We start from the raw sequence: 13596 nt of genomic DNA on the forward strand, positions 1-13596 counted from the left end.
TCTACTCTCCAGACTCTGGGGAAGAACCCACCTCCAAGATATTTTAGTGTGTTGGCAGAATTCATTTTTTTCTCACATTCTCCGTGTGTACCACCTGCACTCCATCTTAAATGTCAGCAATGATGTATTAGCTCTCTCTCAAGCTTCAAGTCTCTGATTTTGTCTTCGAACACAATTCTCTGGCTTCTTTCTCCTTTTAGGGCTTGTTATTGGACTGACCGATAATCCAGGACAATCTCCCCATCTTTACATCAAAGGATTAGCCTTCTTAATGACACGAGTAAAATCCCTCTTGCCACGTAACGTAACATGACCATCCAGTTGATGTTACATGCAGGGTCGGAGATGTGTCTATCATTTTTAAAAATTATCCACATATCTTCAATTCTATGACTACTCACTACCCCGTGATGGTCTCTTATAAGGAAGAAAAGGAGCAATGGGGTAAATGTCCTCACAATTTTTAGTTGCCTTGTTATGTTCTCTCTTCTTACAGTAAAGCTTACAAATAAAGGCTTATAAAAGTTCATCTGTGGTTGGACCTTTTAAGTGAAATCAGCCTCATCCAAAAGTAAAACCGTTCATGAGGGGACTCCAAAATGAAAAATCTAACTGGAAGTAGATCAACTGCTTTGCCCCGTGGACATTTTTAGGTAAACAGTCGAGCTTCACTATTTGCAGATCCCTTATGGATGGATTCACCTACTCGCTAAAATTTATTTGTTCCCCCGAAAATCAACACTAGCAGCGCTTGTGGACACGGGCAGAGGGGCAAACAACTTGAGCTGCTGAATGAGTTTCAGCCTGTAAACAAGTAACCTTTTCCGTCTAATTCATGAAATTTAAAAAAAAATTTATTTATTTTGGCTGTGCCAAGCTTAGTTGCGTCACGAGGGAATCTTCATTGCCACGTGTGAGATATTCAGTGGCGGCATATGGGATCTTTAGTTGTGGCATGTGAGATCTTTTAGTTGCAACATGAGGACTTCTTAGTTGTGGCATGAATGTGGGATCTAGTTCCCTGACCAGGGATTGAACCCGGGCCCCCTGCATTGGGAGCGCGGAGTCTTAACCAGTGCCAAACAGGGAAGTCCCTGGTGCAATGTTTTCAGCATTTTTGTACTGTCAGCTGGCGATTTGACTGTTGAAATATGGTTTGCTAAGTGCAGGAAGGCTGGGCTGTGCCCTACGGAGACACATCCTTCAGGAGTGAGTTTTAGGGCTGTTGGCTGTGAGTTCAGTGTTAATGAACCAACAATATATGCCACTAAGGTGTCTTTAAACACACACACACCGAACAAGGTTATGTAGTGATGGGCTGACAAAGACTGGTGGCTGGCAGGCACCTGCCCTCTATTTCCCTTAGGAGCGATGGTTTGGAATTCACTAATTCAGCATTCACGATCACTTTGTACAACGTAATTGCCACAAATAACAAGAATCAATTGTACTTAAGAATATCATCTCACAAAAATGTGTGCTTTCTCTACTTTTTTTTACAACTTTTTCATAATTTTAACACAAATTGACACGATGAAGGCAGTCATTTTCTCTAATCCCCTGTTACCTGTTGGGACCTGCTGGATTGGGGAATTTGAAGAATAACAATGGACTTTTGTTCTAGACAGAACACATTTACCCAGTCTCTCTCTACCACCTGTGGTCACAACTCCAGGGACAGGGATACATGTTAGTTAAGGAAGCAGCTCTGCCACCATGAGCTCACAGGTATTTTAGGAAGAAGCTTTGGGGGAAGACATGCTAGACTCGTGTTTGGGAAGGCAGGATCTGAAAACTCTTGGGACACTGCGCAGAGAGTTCTAGAGGAACGTTGGGTCTCAGGGTCTGAATCCGGGAGAAGCGGGAGGTACAGGTGATGCCCATAAAGGAGCTATGCTGGATCACCTCCTATAGAACAGACTGTGGGGGCCGGCAGGGCAACCAGAAGACCACACCTGCCCGGCCCCGCCTGGCCCCAGACCCACCCCCGCCGCGCAGCACTGCCCCCACATCATACAAGGGAACTGGTTCATGTTCACGGCACAGATTGCCAGAGACGCAACACATGTTTGGAAAAAAAAATGCATAATTTATTTGTACAATTTTTCATAATTACATTTTACAGTTTAAAAAAGACAAAAAACAGAAAATAACCGGTGGTCACATAAATTAAAAGAAGCCCTAAAGAAGGAGCGCTTTCTCACCACGACGATGCTTTTGAAAATCCGGCCTGGGGAGCAAGTGCATCAGGACGGTCCCTGGGGATTCTGCTGCGTATGCATCCTGCAAGTGGATCATACAGCGTTCCATCCAAGGTTAAGTCCCAGCACCGAATCCCTCCACTTGTTCTTGGAGACCGGTGTGTCTGAGAGGAGGCAGAACCTCACACACCCACGTTTACACGTCACACGTGGCAACTGACGTGTCACCCTTCCCTCCAGGGAAATTTTAGGGGCTGGAAGGGGCCATAGGGAGTCCAACACACTCCTCTCTCTTCTCTGTCACAGGCACAGATGCTGTGCTTTAGCACGTCATTTGCAGAACATTAAATTCGGAGCCAGCCACTTTGTAAAAGCAGTTCAAGTCCACTACCGTTCACACAGGCAAAGACAACTAGTTTCAGAGCCAAGTGTAGAACTACTTAGAGGATCACACCCAGATTCCATGAGTACTGAGGTAGTAACATGTAAAAACTTTACAGGAAACAGTGTATCTTTAATCAGTATCCCTGATTTCCCTGGGGGACCTCAATTTCCACATGATTAGCAGGCACTAGGAGGCACCCCACTCGGGGTGGGGACCACAGTGGGGGGTGGGGTGTTGCATGATCTCCAGGGAGGCCGGGGACCGACAGGGAATAAGGCTGGTCCCCCTGGGCAGAGCCCCACCCAACACGCAGGGGTCCTCTGCCCCAGCAGGGCTTAGGACTGAACACATCTGCTTTGAGGGCTCTGTCTACACCCTCACTCCTGAAAGAAGGAAAAAAGTTTCAGTGCCCTTACAAGTGGCTATCAAGTCATCACCCATGAAGGGCTGGTCCCTTTGTTTCCAGCCACCATCCAGGGCTGCTAAGAAGGCACTAAGAAAAGGACCAGCAAAGTCCCTCGTGGGGAGACAGGCCCTGGAGCTATCCTAAGTGATACCCTCACTGGCTGTGGTCCCAAAGGGTGGCCCCTACAGCTTCTGCCAGGCTTCCCCTCTTCCCATCTCAGGCTGTCCAGCAGCTGAGAAGTCACCAGCCCCATGTGCATCCAAGAGGAGCCCATGGAATGGGGCGAGGAAGGGAGGTCCCTGTGGGGCAGACCCCATCCCTCTGCTCTGCACTGGCCCTGTGTGCCCACACCCAGGCAGGCCTCCCCTGTCAGACGAGAGGTCTGGGAGTGGGGGCCCGGGGCGGGGAGGTGGGGGGAGGTGGGAGGAGGGACGTGGCCTGCACAGAGCTGTGCAGAGTGCCAAAGACAGACAGCTTCACTATTTAAAAAAAATGAAAAGACCTGGGGATCATTTCTAAAAATATGTTATGCATGGGGATTACACATCAGCCCCTTGGTTTTCTTGTGGAATGGTGTCAAAGACCCAGGCTGTACGGATTAGCTGTTTGCCTGTTCAAAAAGGAAAAAGAAACAATGTTATTTTCTTGAGACAAACAAAGGTAGAAAATTATTTTTTCCCCCAAATTAACATGAGACCCTTATAGACCAATGAGCAAGCTTAATAAGACAAAGGGATACTGTTTTTCTACAGCGTGAAGGTCAAGGGGTTAGGCTGACAGTGGAGGAGAACGGCATGTGCAAAGGCCCGGAGGCAGGAGGGGGAACGGGTGTGTGGGGATCCACTCATTCTGCACAGCTGGGACAAGGGCCTTTCTGGGCAAACCAGATGTGACCTTAGCCATTGAAAGACATCAAGTGTCTAATCAGCCTCGCTTTCTACCCCACTTTCTCTGCTGCCAGCCAGCCCTCTCACTCCCCGCTCCAGCCTTGCGGAGCCGCTGGCAGTGCCTAAATACCCTCTGCCCATATGCTCACTCATCCCGGAGGGACAGCTACCCCTTGGCCTGGCTCACCTCCCTCGAGGTGTCCAGGTCGCCTTCTCCCAGCACCATCCCAGCACCATCCCAGCCCCCCCCCAGCTTCCCTCTACCACGCAGTCCCCGGCCAGACAGCAGGACAGTTGTCTATTTCTAGCCATCTGTGGGGTGGGGACTGGCCGGACCCCAGGGCCACTTGAAGGTGTTAGGCCCCACAGTTTCACTCCAGGGAGATGCAGGCTGGACCTTGTTTGGCAATGCCCTCTGGCTCTGCCCCAACTCCCGGCACCTGGGCACCTCTGGAGACTTGAGAGGGGACAAAATAGAAATTTTTCTTCCACCAGAAGCCTAGCCTTAGAAGGAACCAAAATCTGTGAGCTCTGCCAGTCCCGAGGCCCCTGTGATGGACAGACATCTGGTCCTCACCCAGGGTCCGGGCAGAGCTAAGGACTGGGCTCCACTGAGCACTGCGGGCCGGGCTGGGCGCCCCTCCTCACCACCTATTCTTTACCAGAGAACCCCAGTTTCTCCCCTACCCAGGGCACACGCGATGGCCCAGAAAAGGACAGGGCAGAGTCACGGCTGGCTGACCTGCCTCCCGCTGCTCTCCGCCCACACCAGAAGTTTGATTCAATGACACCTGGGTGGGTGAATAGAGCCACTTGAGCCAGAACTAAGCATGGTCAGCAGGGCACAAGCGAGCCCATCCCAGTGAGCTCTGGACCCTGCAAGGCTGCGCTCCAGACGTTTTCATCCAAACACCAGAGGTGGGCCCTGGAGGCTGCGGGAGGGGACGCCCCCTGACACGGGGACCACACCTCCTAGACGTCTGGGCGTGGACAAACGAGTCAGAGAACCTGGTCAGGAGGACGGGAAAGTTACCCTCATTTGGCGATAAATCCAGTCTGTAAACATGGTCACGTTTCCGTACACTCCCGGTCGGTAAGCCTTGGCGCAGCCGGAACCCCAGCTCGTGTCCCCAATCAGCCACCAGAGGCTGCTCTTCTGAGTGACCAGAGGCCCTCCGCTGTCACCCTGCGGGATGCAGCAGGGTGCAGAGCAGAAGTCAGACCACAAGCTGCACGTCACAGAGGGCAGGGCGGCGGCGGGTGGGGGGCAGGGGTGCCCAGTGGGGTGATGGGAGGGTCTGCGGGTCTCCTCCAACAAGGCGATAGTAATACAGTCCCCCGAAGGGACTGCACCAGTGACGAGCTTTCGTCTGCATCCGTTAACAGTTACCAAATAGATGGCCGTCCATATCTTTAAATAGTCAAAATGCTTATTTCTGTGGCATTTTGACCAAATAGAGCCTTTTGGAGGAAGCAGCAGCAGGCAGTCCTCTTGCATCGTCAACGGCCATCCCTTCCCACGGCCACCCGCTGGGTCCCGGGTCGGGGAGGGGGCTCTCCTCAGGGGCTCAGTGGGAGGCGGGCAAGGCCAGGCGCTGTACAGCTGGTTATCACCTGGCAGGAGTCGACGGTTCCCTGCAGGTACCCCGCGCAGATCATGGCCGGCGTGACGAGGTTGTTGTACACGTGCTTGCCGTTGCATTGCCAGGGCTCGATGAGCTGCACCTTGGCCGCGTTCAGCAGGTCTGAGGTTCTCCCTGCAACGGAGGACGGCATGGCTCTCACAGGAAGCCTGGACTCCCACCCGGGCACGTGGACAAATGCTCCTGGGGCACCGGGGTACCTTCCAACTGCTAGGGCCTGTGTCTAAAGCAGCTCTAGATTCCGTCTCAGGGCAGACTGCCTGCCCGTGGGGCTGGGGAGCTGCACCTGTGTCCTAGAATTGCCCTCTCCCATCGCCCAGCCACTTGGCTCCCTGGGGTCAGTTTTCCTCCTCCATCACTCCATCTGCTCTGGAACGTTCCCAGGGCCACATGAGGAGCCCTGTGTTTCCGCCTCAAACACGCCGACCGTCCTTGACCACACACCATCCTCCACACCCCGACCGCCTGCCCTCTGCTCCCTGCATGCGGAAACTTCCTAGATGCTCACTGGGACTTGCTGTCTCCGCCTCCCAGTTGCTGCTTGGATGTCTTCTGGGCTTAGGGTGCTGGAGCAGACCCTCTCCTGGAGCGCTCCTCCACCCAGAGCCACAACCCCAGTCCTCCTGACTCGGGAAACAACCCCACCACCCACCGTGGGGCTCAGATCACAGGCTGGAAGCCGTCCTCCCGTGACTCTTCTCTCCCCCCCGCTGACGCTCCATCCATCAGCACATCTAGTGGCGCTGTCCTACACGTGCCCCACACCCACCTCCCTGGTCTGAGCTGCCCTCTTGTCTCGGAGGACACTGCAGCAGTCCCCTCACCATGCCTCGCCCCCACCCCTTCCGTGACTCCCCACACAGCTGTCAGGCCACATCACTCCCCTGACAGCTCCCTGTCCCACTCGGATTAGAAGCCAGAGTCCTCATCCTAGCCTACTAGGCCCTACACAACCTGGCTCCAGCCTGCCCCCTCACCCTGGCTCATCAGCCCCAGCCGCCCTGGCCCTTCTGTTCCTAAGACACTCTTGTCGTACAGATCTCAGCGCAAACGTCCTCTCTTCCGAGAAGCCTTCCCTGATCACCCCTCACTACCACAAACCTCAGCTGTTTGAAAGCACCATAGTTCAGTAATTCGTTTCCTGCCTGATTACACCCAGCCCCGCCCCCATCCACAGGGGAGTGTGAAGGTCCCTCGGGCAGAGGTTTCTGTCTTATTTTGTTCACCGCTGCATTCCCAGCTTGAGGTAGGTGCTCCACAAACCGTGGCTGACTTTCCCTTTCATCTCGGCTGCGGGGAAACCTTGCGCACAACTGGAAGGCTCAACCCAGGAGCTTTCTTTAGACCAGATGCCAGGACACCCAGCACCACCACCGACTCCCCCTTCTTCCCCCAAATCCCCTCACCCTAGTGCTATTCACCTTGCTTTAAAGGATCCTTGTCGGTGTGCCCTAAACACTTTTGGAAGGATGTAAACAATACATAAATGTACCACTAAGCACATCCAATGCTCCGTAAAAATGCCACAGCCAGCATCTCTTCATTTGATAAGTATTATCTGAGGTGAAAGCAAATTATAGCTGAAGGCAGCTGGGCCAGCCTGCGACAGGAGAGTCTAGTGCCTCTGGCCTCTCTGGGGGTCAGGGCAGGAGGGCAAAGGCTTTGATGACTTGCAGCCGGCTGTCACCGGTCACACAAGCCCATCCCCACTGAGTCCGCTATCACTCAGCCATCAAAGGCAGGCAGACTTCCGGGCAGCCCATTAGCGACTATGTGACGTGAACACAGGGGGCCGTGTGCCTCCCATGTTTAGGTGGCCTTTACACTTCAAAAAGCCGTTTCTACACATTGTTCCATTTGACCTTAATCAGGGCACTGTGGTACATAGGACAGTTGGGATTTTCCCTTTTAGCATGTGGGGAAACTGAGGCAAATAGACCAGGTGAATTGCCTAAAGTTGTCCAACCATTTAGTGGTAGAATCAAGATCAAAACCTAGACTTCCCACTTCCAAGCCCAGTGCTCTGCTCCCTGGGCCCTGCAGACCCCATGCCGGGAGCCTCACCTTTCTCATAGGTGGCCCCCCACCCGGAAATCCAGCAGGGTTGTGTCGGCTCGAGCATCATGCCTGGGTTGGGCAGACACACCGGTTTCACTCTGTCTGTTTCAAGAAGGGAAAACACCATGAGCGGATCTCTTCTCACTGAAGGCCTCGGGCAGTGGTCTCCACCTGGATCTTCCCCCGTGCATGTGCTGGGCCTGGGACCACCACCCTCCTGCCCAAGAAGACTTCTGGATTCCACTGTGTCCTGTCCCTGCCAGGACCCTCCTTCTAACAGGCAAGACGTCCCCCTCGGGAAATTAGGGTTTTGGAGGATTAAAGGTCAACGGCCCTGTGATGCAAATAGTTGACACTGCACGTGGTAGGGCTGCACGGACTAAATCAATAAGGATGATGGTAAATGATTAGTAATTTATAGTTAAACTCATAACAGGCGCAACTGCAAACCAGCACCAAGTCACATCTGATCCCCCAGACAGCGACTACAAACGGACTTTCCTGGACATTCACGTGTGCTGATTGTCACTGTGCGGTGGAGGAGAAGTGTGGTGGTGACCACATCCCTCAGTGGCCACAGGCACATTTTGGGGTGACTCGGCCTCGGCTGAGTCCTCTTCTAGCAGCCAACCCCTCCCCTGGCCCCACACATTACAACTCAACGCAAATTCCCTCCTTCCGGCCAGCACAGCACAATTTATTTCCAGTCAACCTCTCCTTAAGATTTGGGCAGCACCGTTCACGCACCCTGGGCTGCAGGAACACAGGTATGTACCGTTAAAAGTCAGAGGCGCCTGCAGCTTCATAAGAGCGATGTCGTTGTTCTTGGTCTTGGAATCGTAATTTGGGTGGGAAATCACTTTTGCTACTCGGTATCCGCTTCCGTAGAACATGGAAGATTGGCTCAAAATTCCTGCAAAGGCTGCCCAAATCTTGGGATTGTTAAGGGGTCTGGAAGACAGAGACGGACACAGCCCAGCAAGTCAGAATCACAAACATGAAACACTCATTTGACAGTCTTCAAAAACCATCAGCCGAAGCCAAGGTCCCAAAGGTAACGCGACGTCAAAAGCCACAGGACGAGACTGGCCAGGTGGTCTCAGGCCCTTGCACCTCCCCACCCCACACAGCCTCATCCTTTGCCCCCACCCTTTCCTCATCAATGAATCCTATTCCTCTCGTGCTCACGCACCAGCTTGCAAACCCTCGCAATTCCGAGCTTATTCTTGAGCCTAAATGCCTCCCTGAGGTTTGAAAGCCCGTTTCTGGCATGGCTGGGTCCTCCTTACCTTTACATGCTAGAGCATTTCTTGGCACACAGTAGGCGCTTATTAAATGCGTACCAATGAATAGACTCTGAGTCTAACAGCCACTCAGCCATTACCTTTATCTGGGTTTTTCCCTTCTAAGAAAATCCCAAATCCTATAGCCCACGGAATCCGGTGGATGGAAGGAAAGAAATGCTCTCAGGTAATAAACGCTGCTTCCTTCAACCTTTCCAACAGCCCTTGGAGTAGCAATCTTGTCTTACAGGTGCAGATGCTACAGTCAGACACCTCGAGTGAACTGTCTGAAGCCACTCAGCCAGAGAATGGCCAAGCCAGGGCCAGCCTCCCTCTAAACAAACAAAAACATAGCTCTGATGAGTGAAGCTTTTTCAAAATAGCCATGAGACAGACAAACAAACAAACAAACAAAACCCTCCATGTTTAAGAAAAAAGGAGGGGAGACAGTACCTTCTACTAAACCTAACACTATAAATGACAGCTTACCCTCGCCCCTCCCCACCCATCTGTATGAGCCACACTGTGGCCCAGGGTGGTCCACAGAGAACCTTCTGGCAGGGCAGTGTGAGGTCTGAGCATCTCTGAGTGCACCCTCTCTGGGGATGAGCACCCAGGGGCGATCAGGCCTCCCGAGAGGGCAGGGGCCTCAGGAAGGGTGGGACGGAGCTGAGAAGGCTCTGGGCTAGAAATACTTCTGATCGCAGCATCACCTCGGCCCCACACGGCATCCCTGCGCCAGACCCTGCAGGTGATGGACACGTGCTGAAGGCATGGGCTTGGCCAGGTGCTTCATTTGATGCCCCCCCACTCCAGCGACGCCACACACAGGGCACCCTTAGAATCTCCACTTGCCCACAAGGAAACCGGAGCGTGAAGAAGTCAGAGACTCCGCTCCAGGCCGCAGGGCACAGAGCTGCCCCAGTACCCCAGACCCCGCCCCCGCCCCTCAGGCCCCGCCCCGCGGGACTTACTCCTCCACGCAGTGGGCGGCCGTCACGATCCACTCGGGGGTGATGATGGAGCCCCCGCAGACGTGGATGCCCTGCACGTGCAGGCTGACCTGCCAGGGCCAGTCCCCGGGGGCCGCGAGCGACCCGCCCACGATCCGGCTCTGGCGGCTCGTCTTCCCGGAGACGCCGCACTCTGGGGGCGACAAGCGCAGCGCGGCGGCCAGTGAGCGAGGCAGGGCCGCCGCGCCACCCTGACGCCCGCCGCACTGTGTGCCCGGACGGCCCCCAGCCCAAGTGTCCTGCCTGGCCGGAGGGTGACTGCCGTCTCCTCTTGTTCCTGTTTGTTTAGGGTCTGAATTTTAGAGAATGTGTCCTGGTCTCTTTTGGTTGGGGGTGGGAGTGGGGGTGGGGCGAGAGAACCGTCCTCCGGACGTCCCCAGCCCCCCCCGGGAAGCACCCCTTCTTGTTGGCGTTGGATGCCACCTGCTACTCTGCCCTTGTGTGATTCCATCAGCATCTCCCGCATCCCCAGCTGGGGGGCCTGGAATAACAGAGGCCCTGGCACCGCCCCCCCCCCCCCACCCCGGGAATGCTCAGAGGCCCCAGGATGCCTGAACACAGCCAAGGCGGCTTTTCTCGTCTGTGCTGCTCTCGAGCTCTCAGGAGGTGGACAGCGTGGGCGGGAGGGCAGGGCAGGTACCGTGGTACCTAAAGAAGCTTAAGCCAGCCTGGGTGGGAAGGTACTGATGGGATGACTGGGGCATGTGTCCACCCTGGGGCATCTGCTAGCTTCACCTGTTCAAACTGAAAAGCCAAGCTTCAGGCCCAAGACCCATATGGGAACAGGATGGGGCTGTCCCAGGGAAGGGAGCTCAGGGATGGCGTTCTCGATACCAATAAAAGGTTTAGAAACTATAAGTAATCCAAACACAGGCCTCCAGCTCCAGCACGGGGATGCCACAGAGCAGGGCCCTGCCGGTCACTTGAGCTTGCCCATCCTCATGGGACACCTGCTTCTTGGACCCGAGGCTGGAAGGCGTCTAAAGCGCGTCAGAATTCAAGAAAAGAGTCCCTTGGGCAGAGGGCTGGGCATGTCCTGACCTGTTACCCCACCTTCTCTCTCCATGTCCCCCAAAGACACGGGGGGTGGTACGTTTCTATAAGTACCAAGTGTTTCCTATTTTAGCAACACGAAAAGGAAAACCAAGCATCACTTACCTATACAGCGTAAGGAAACCACAGTTTTTGAAGAACAGACATCACTGCAAAGGAAGAGGGGGAAAATCTGGTCACTATAACGAGACACTTGATTCTCAAAATACTTAGAAATGAATATTTTCTTCTAGAGTTCTCACTCTCTGCCTCCCCAGACATAGAAGAGTCCACCGCAGTTGAAGACTTGAATGAGGAAAGTAAATCCATACACAGAGGAGACAGTAGCAAAGAGCAGACACTGAGTCAAAGTGCAGGGTTCAAATCCAAACTGTGTGACTTGGGCAAGGTACTTAACCTCTCTGTGCCTCAATTTCCCCATCTGCAGAATGGGCTAATAATAGTACTAACTCATAGGGTGGTTGTGAAGATAAGCACACATCATATAAGCTGTTATTTTCCTTGGAATTTAAAACCACCCTTTAATTTTGTAAGGAAGACATTTGGAAACTTCCGGGTTCCTATAACTGCTTTACATTTACTGCACAGGAAACTATACAGTCAATCATTCGCCTGGGAACAGAAGAAAATTTACTCATTCGGGAGGCAGCTCTTCCAGGTTACACATGAAAAAGAAACAACAGACGCGTAAAGGACACTGTGCGTCTTTTACATTAAAGAACATTCGCATAATAATAATGATCCTAGTTCTGCTGTATATTGAATTTTCCCCCAATATGCTGAGGAGAAGAGAAGCAGCCCTAACACCCAGGTGTTCGGAGCTGGCCGTGTTCTGCTGAACATAAACAGCTCACAGGGCATCAACCTGTGGCCAGAGCACTGTTACATGATGGAGCAGGACCCAGGCACGCCCACCGCACAATCCCATGAACCTGGTCCAAACCACACAGTGACCAGCAGCGCCCTCTGCTGGCTGAAATGAGGGGCTGCACTTCTTTGCCAATCCCAGAGGCAGCCAGGCTTCATGCCACCCACTTTCTAAAAAAAAGCATTAAGGTACCAACTACAGAATCACCCTCACTTCCGGACAGCATCCAGTCCAATGCGAAGCCCTGCTTCCTGGAAGCTTCCCCGAAATGACTCAACACAAGCCCACGTCCTATAATAAGTCTCTTCTAACGCCCTTCCACTGAGACACCCACAGTTCCAGGACAAGGCGTGTCCTGGTGGTCTCTGGCTGGGGGGCATTGGACACCAAGAGAAGACACGTTCCCATTAAGAGAAGATGTTTTCTAAGGATCATAAGGTCATTCCCCTCTGCACAGAGGCACCCTGCGCAGCCACCAGCATCGCGGCACGAGGCAGCCACCCATGTGAACCCCACAGGGACTCAGGTGGCAAAGAGCAACCTCTGAAAGCAAAGAAGAAAGACGTCCTCCCACCCCCCGCCATGCATACCGGACTCCACATGCCAGGCAATGACCGTCTCTTCTTTCCTTCAAACCCTGCAGCCACCTTGTGAGTTACAAGAGGTGGCAGCCTTCCCTCCCCTGCTCAGCCTTGATTCCATGTAACCAAGGAGGACAGAGAGACAGTCAGCATTTACAAAGAGCCCAGGCAGCTGTGTTTAGCTTCTCGGGAGGGCAAGCCACAGCCCGCTGTTTTGATAAGCACACTAGGCCGTGCGCACCCCTCCTCCTGGGCTCATCCTGTCACATTCCTGGGGACAGTCAGGCTCAGGTGCCCCAGGGAAAAGTCACCCCCCCCCCCACTCCGGAATGCAAACCTGCTTCCAGCCTCCCACTCACAGGGACGGAGGGAGAGTGTGACCAGTCTATGCCCCGCTAAATGCAGCACCTGGCACCTGGCCAGCAAGGAGGTGATGGCCTGGCCAGCCACCTGTGGATGGGTGATATGGATCTGGGAGCTGAGGAAGACTGATGTGCAGAGGACACTGTGTATCTTTTACATTAAAGATCATTCCATTCAGGTAATAGTAACAATCCTAGGAAGACTGCAAACATTTTAAACCTCCGCACACAAAATGAGGAGCTTAAGCCCAGCCCTCTCCCCCACGCTCCTAACCAGTTAAACCATCAACCATGGGACCAGCTCAGGTTCATTTCCACCCACCAGATACACTGTGACCCTCCCAGCACTGCAAGTCGGCCTCCAGGTACAGGAAACATTGGTGCACTGGACCACCACTCGCTCCCAGGCCCACCCTTGCACACCATCCTCTGACATGATGGCTTGGGCCAGGGGACGAACCATCCCTGCTGCCTGGGGCTATGAAACCAACAGTGTCCTGGGCAAACCAGGATGAGTTGGTCACCCCAGTTGGGACCCTGAGACATTCTTTTGGACTCCTAGACACACACCCTGACACACAGTAAGGCACATGTCTAATGTCTGGAGAGAGAAGAACATCAGAAAGGAGGAATCTCAATTTTGCAATGTTACCCAATGCCATGGAGGGCAGAGGGCGGAGGGCGGAGGGGCACAGACAAGATGGCAAATAGACCTCAGCCGCATCCCTGGAATGAACCCAGAGCTGCTCATAGTGACAGGTCTTACTGAGAGTCCAATCTCCTCCCTGTGAGAAACTCAGACAAACCCACAATTGCAGCAGAGAAATCAAACTCCAACAGTGATTCTCCCTGATGT

At 53.4% G+C, this 13596-nt stretch overlaps 1 protein-coding gene across 1 annotated transcript in view; it reads right to left on the reverse strand.

Annotated features, from left to right (window-relative positions):
- Positions 1–4780: 4780 nt before the first annotated feature.
- TMPRSS2 (transmembrane serine protease 2) overlaps positions 4781–13596 on the reverse strand; it is a 29408-nt gene continuing 20592 nt past the window's right edge. Inside the window, 6 exon segments of the mRNA XM_057697129.1 lie at positions 4781–5065; positions 5494–5636; positions 7587–7682; positions 8356–8531; positions 9838–10009; positions 11035–11078. Coding sequence (XP_057553112.1) covers positions 4781–5065; positions 5494–5636; positions 7587–7682; positions 8356–8531; positions 9838–10009; positions 11035–11078 — 916 coding nt within the window.

This window comes from Hippopotamus amphibius, chromosome 10 (assembly GCF_030028045.1).
Source record: "Hippopotamus amphibius kiboko isolate mHipAmp2 chromosome 10, mHipAmp2.hap2, whole genome shotgun sequence".
Classification (NCBI taxonomy): Eukaryota; Metazoa; Chordata; class Mammalia; order Artiodactyla; family Hippopotamidae; genus Hippopotamus; species Hippopotamus amphibius.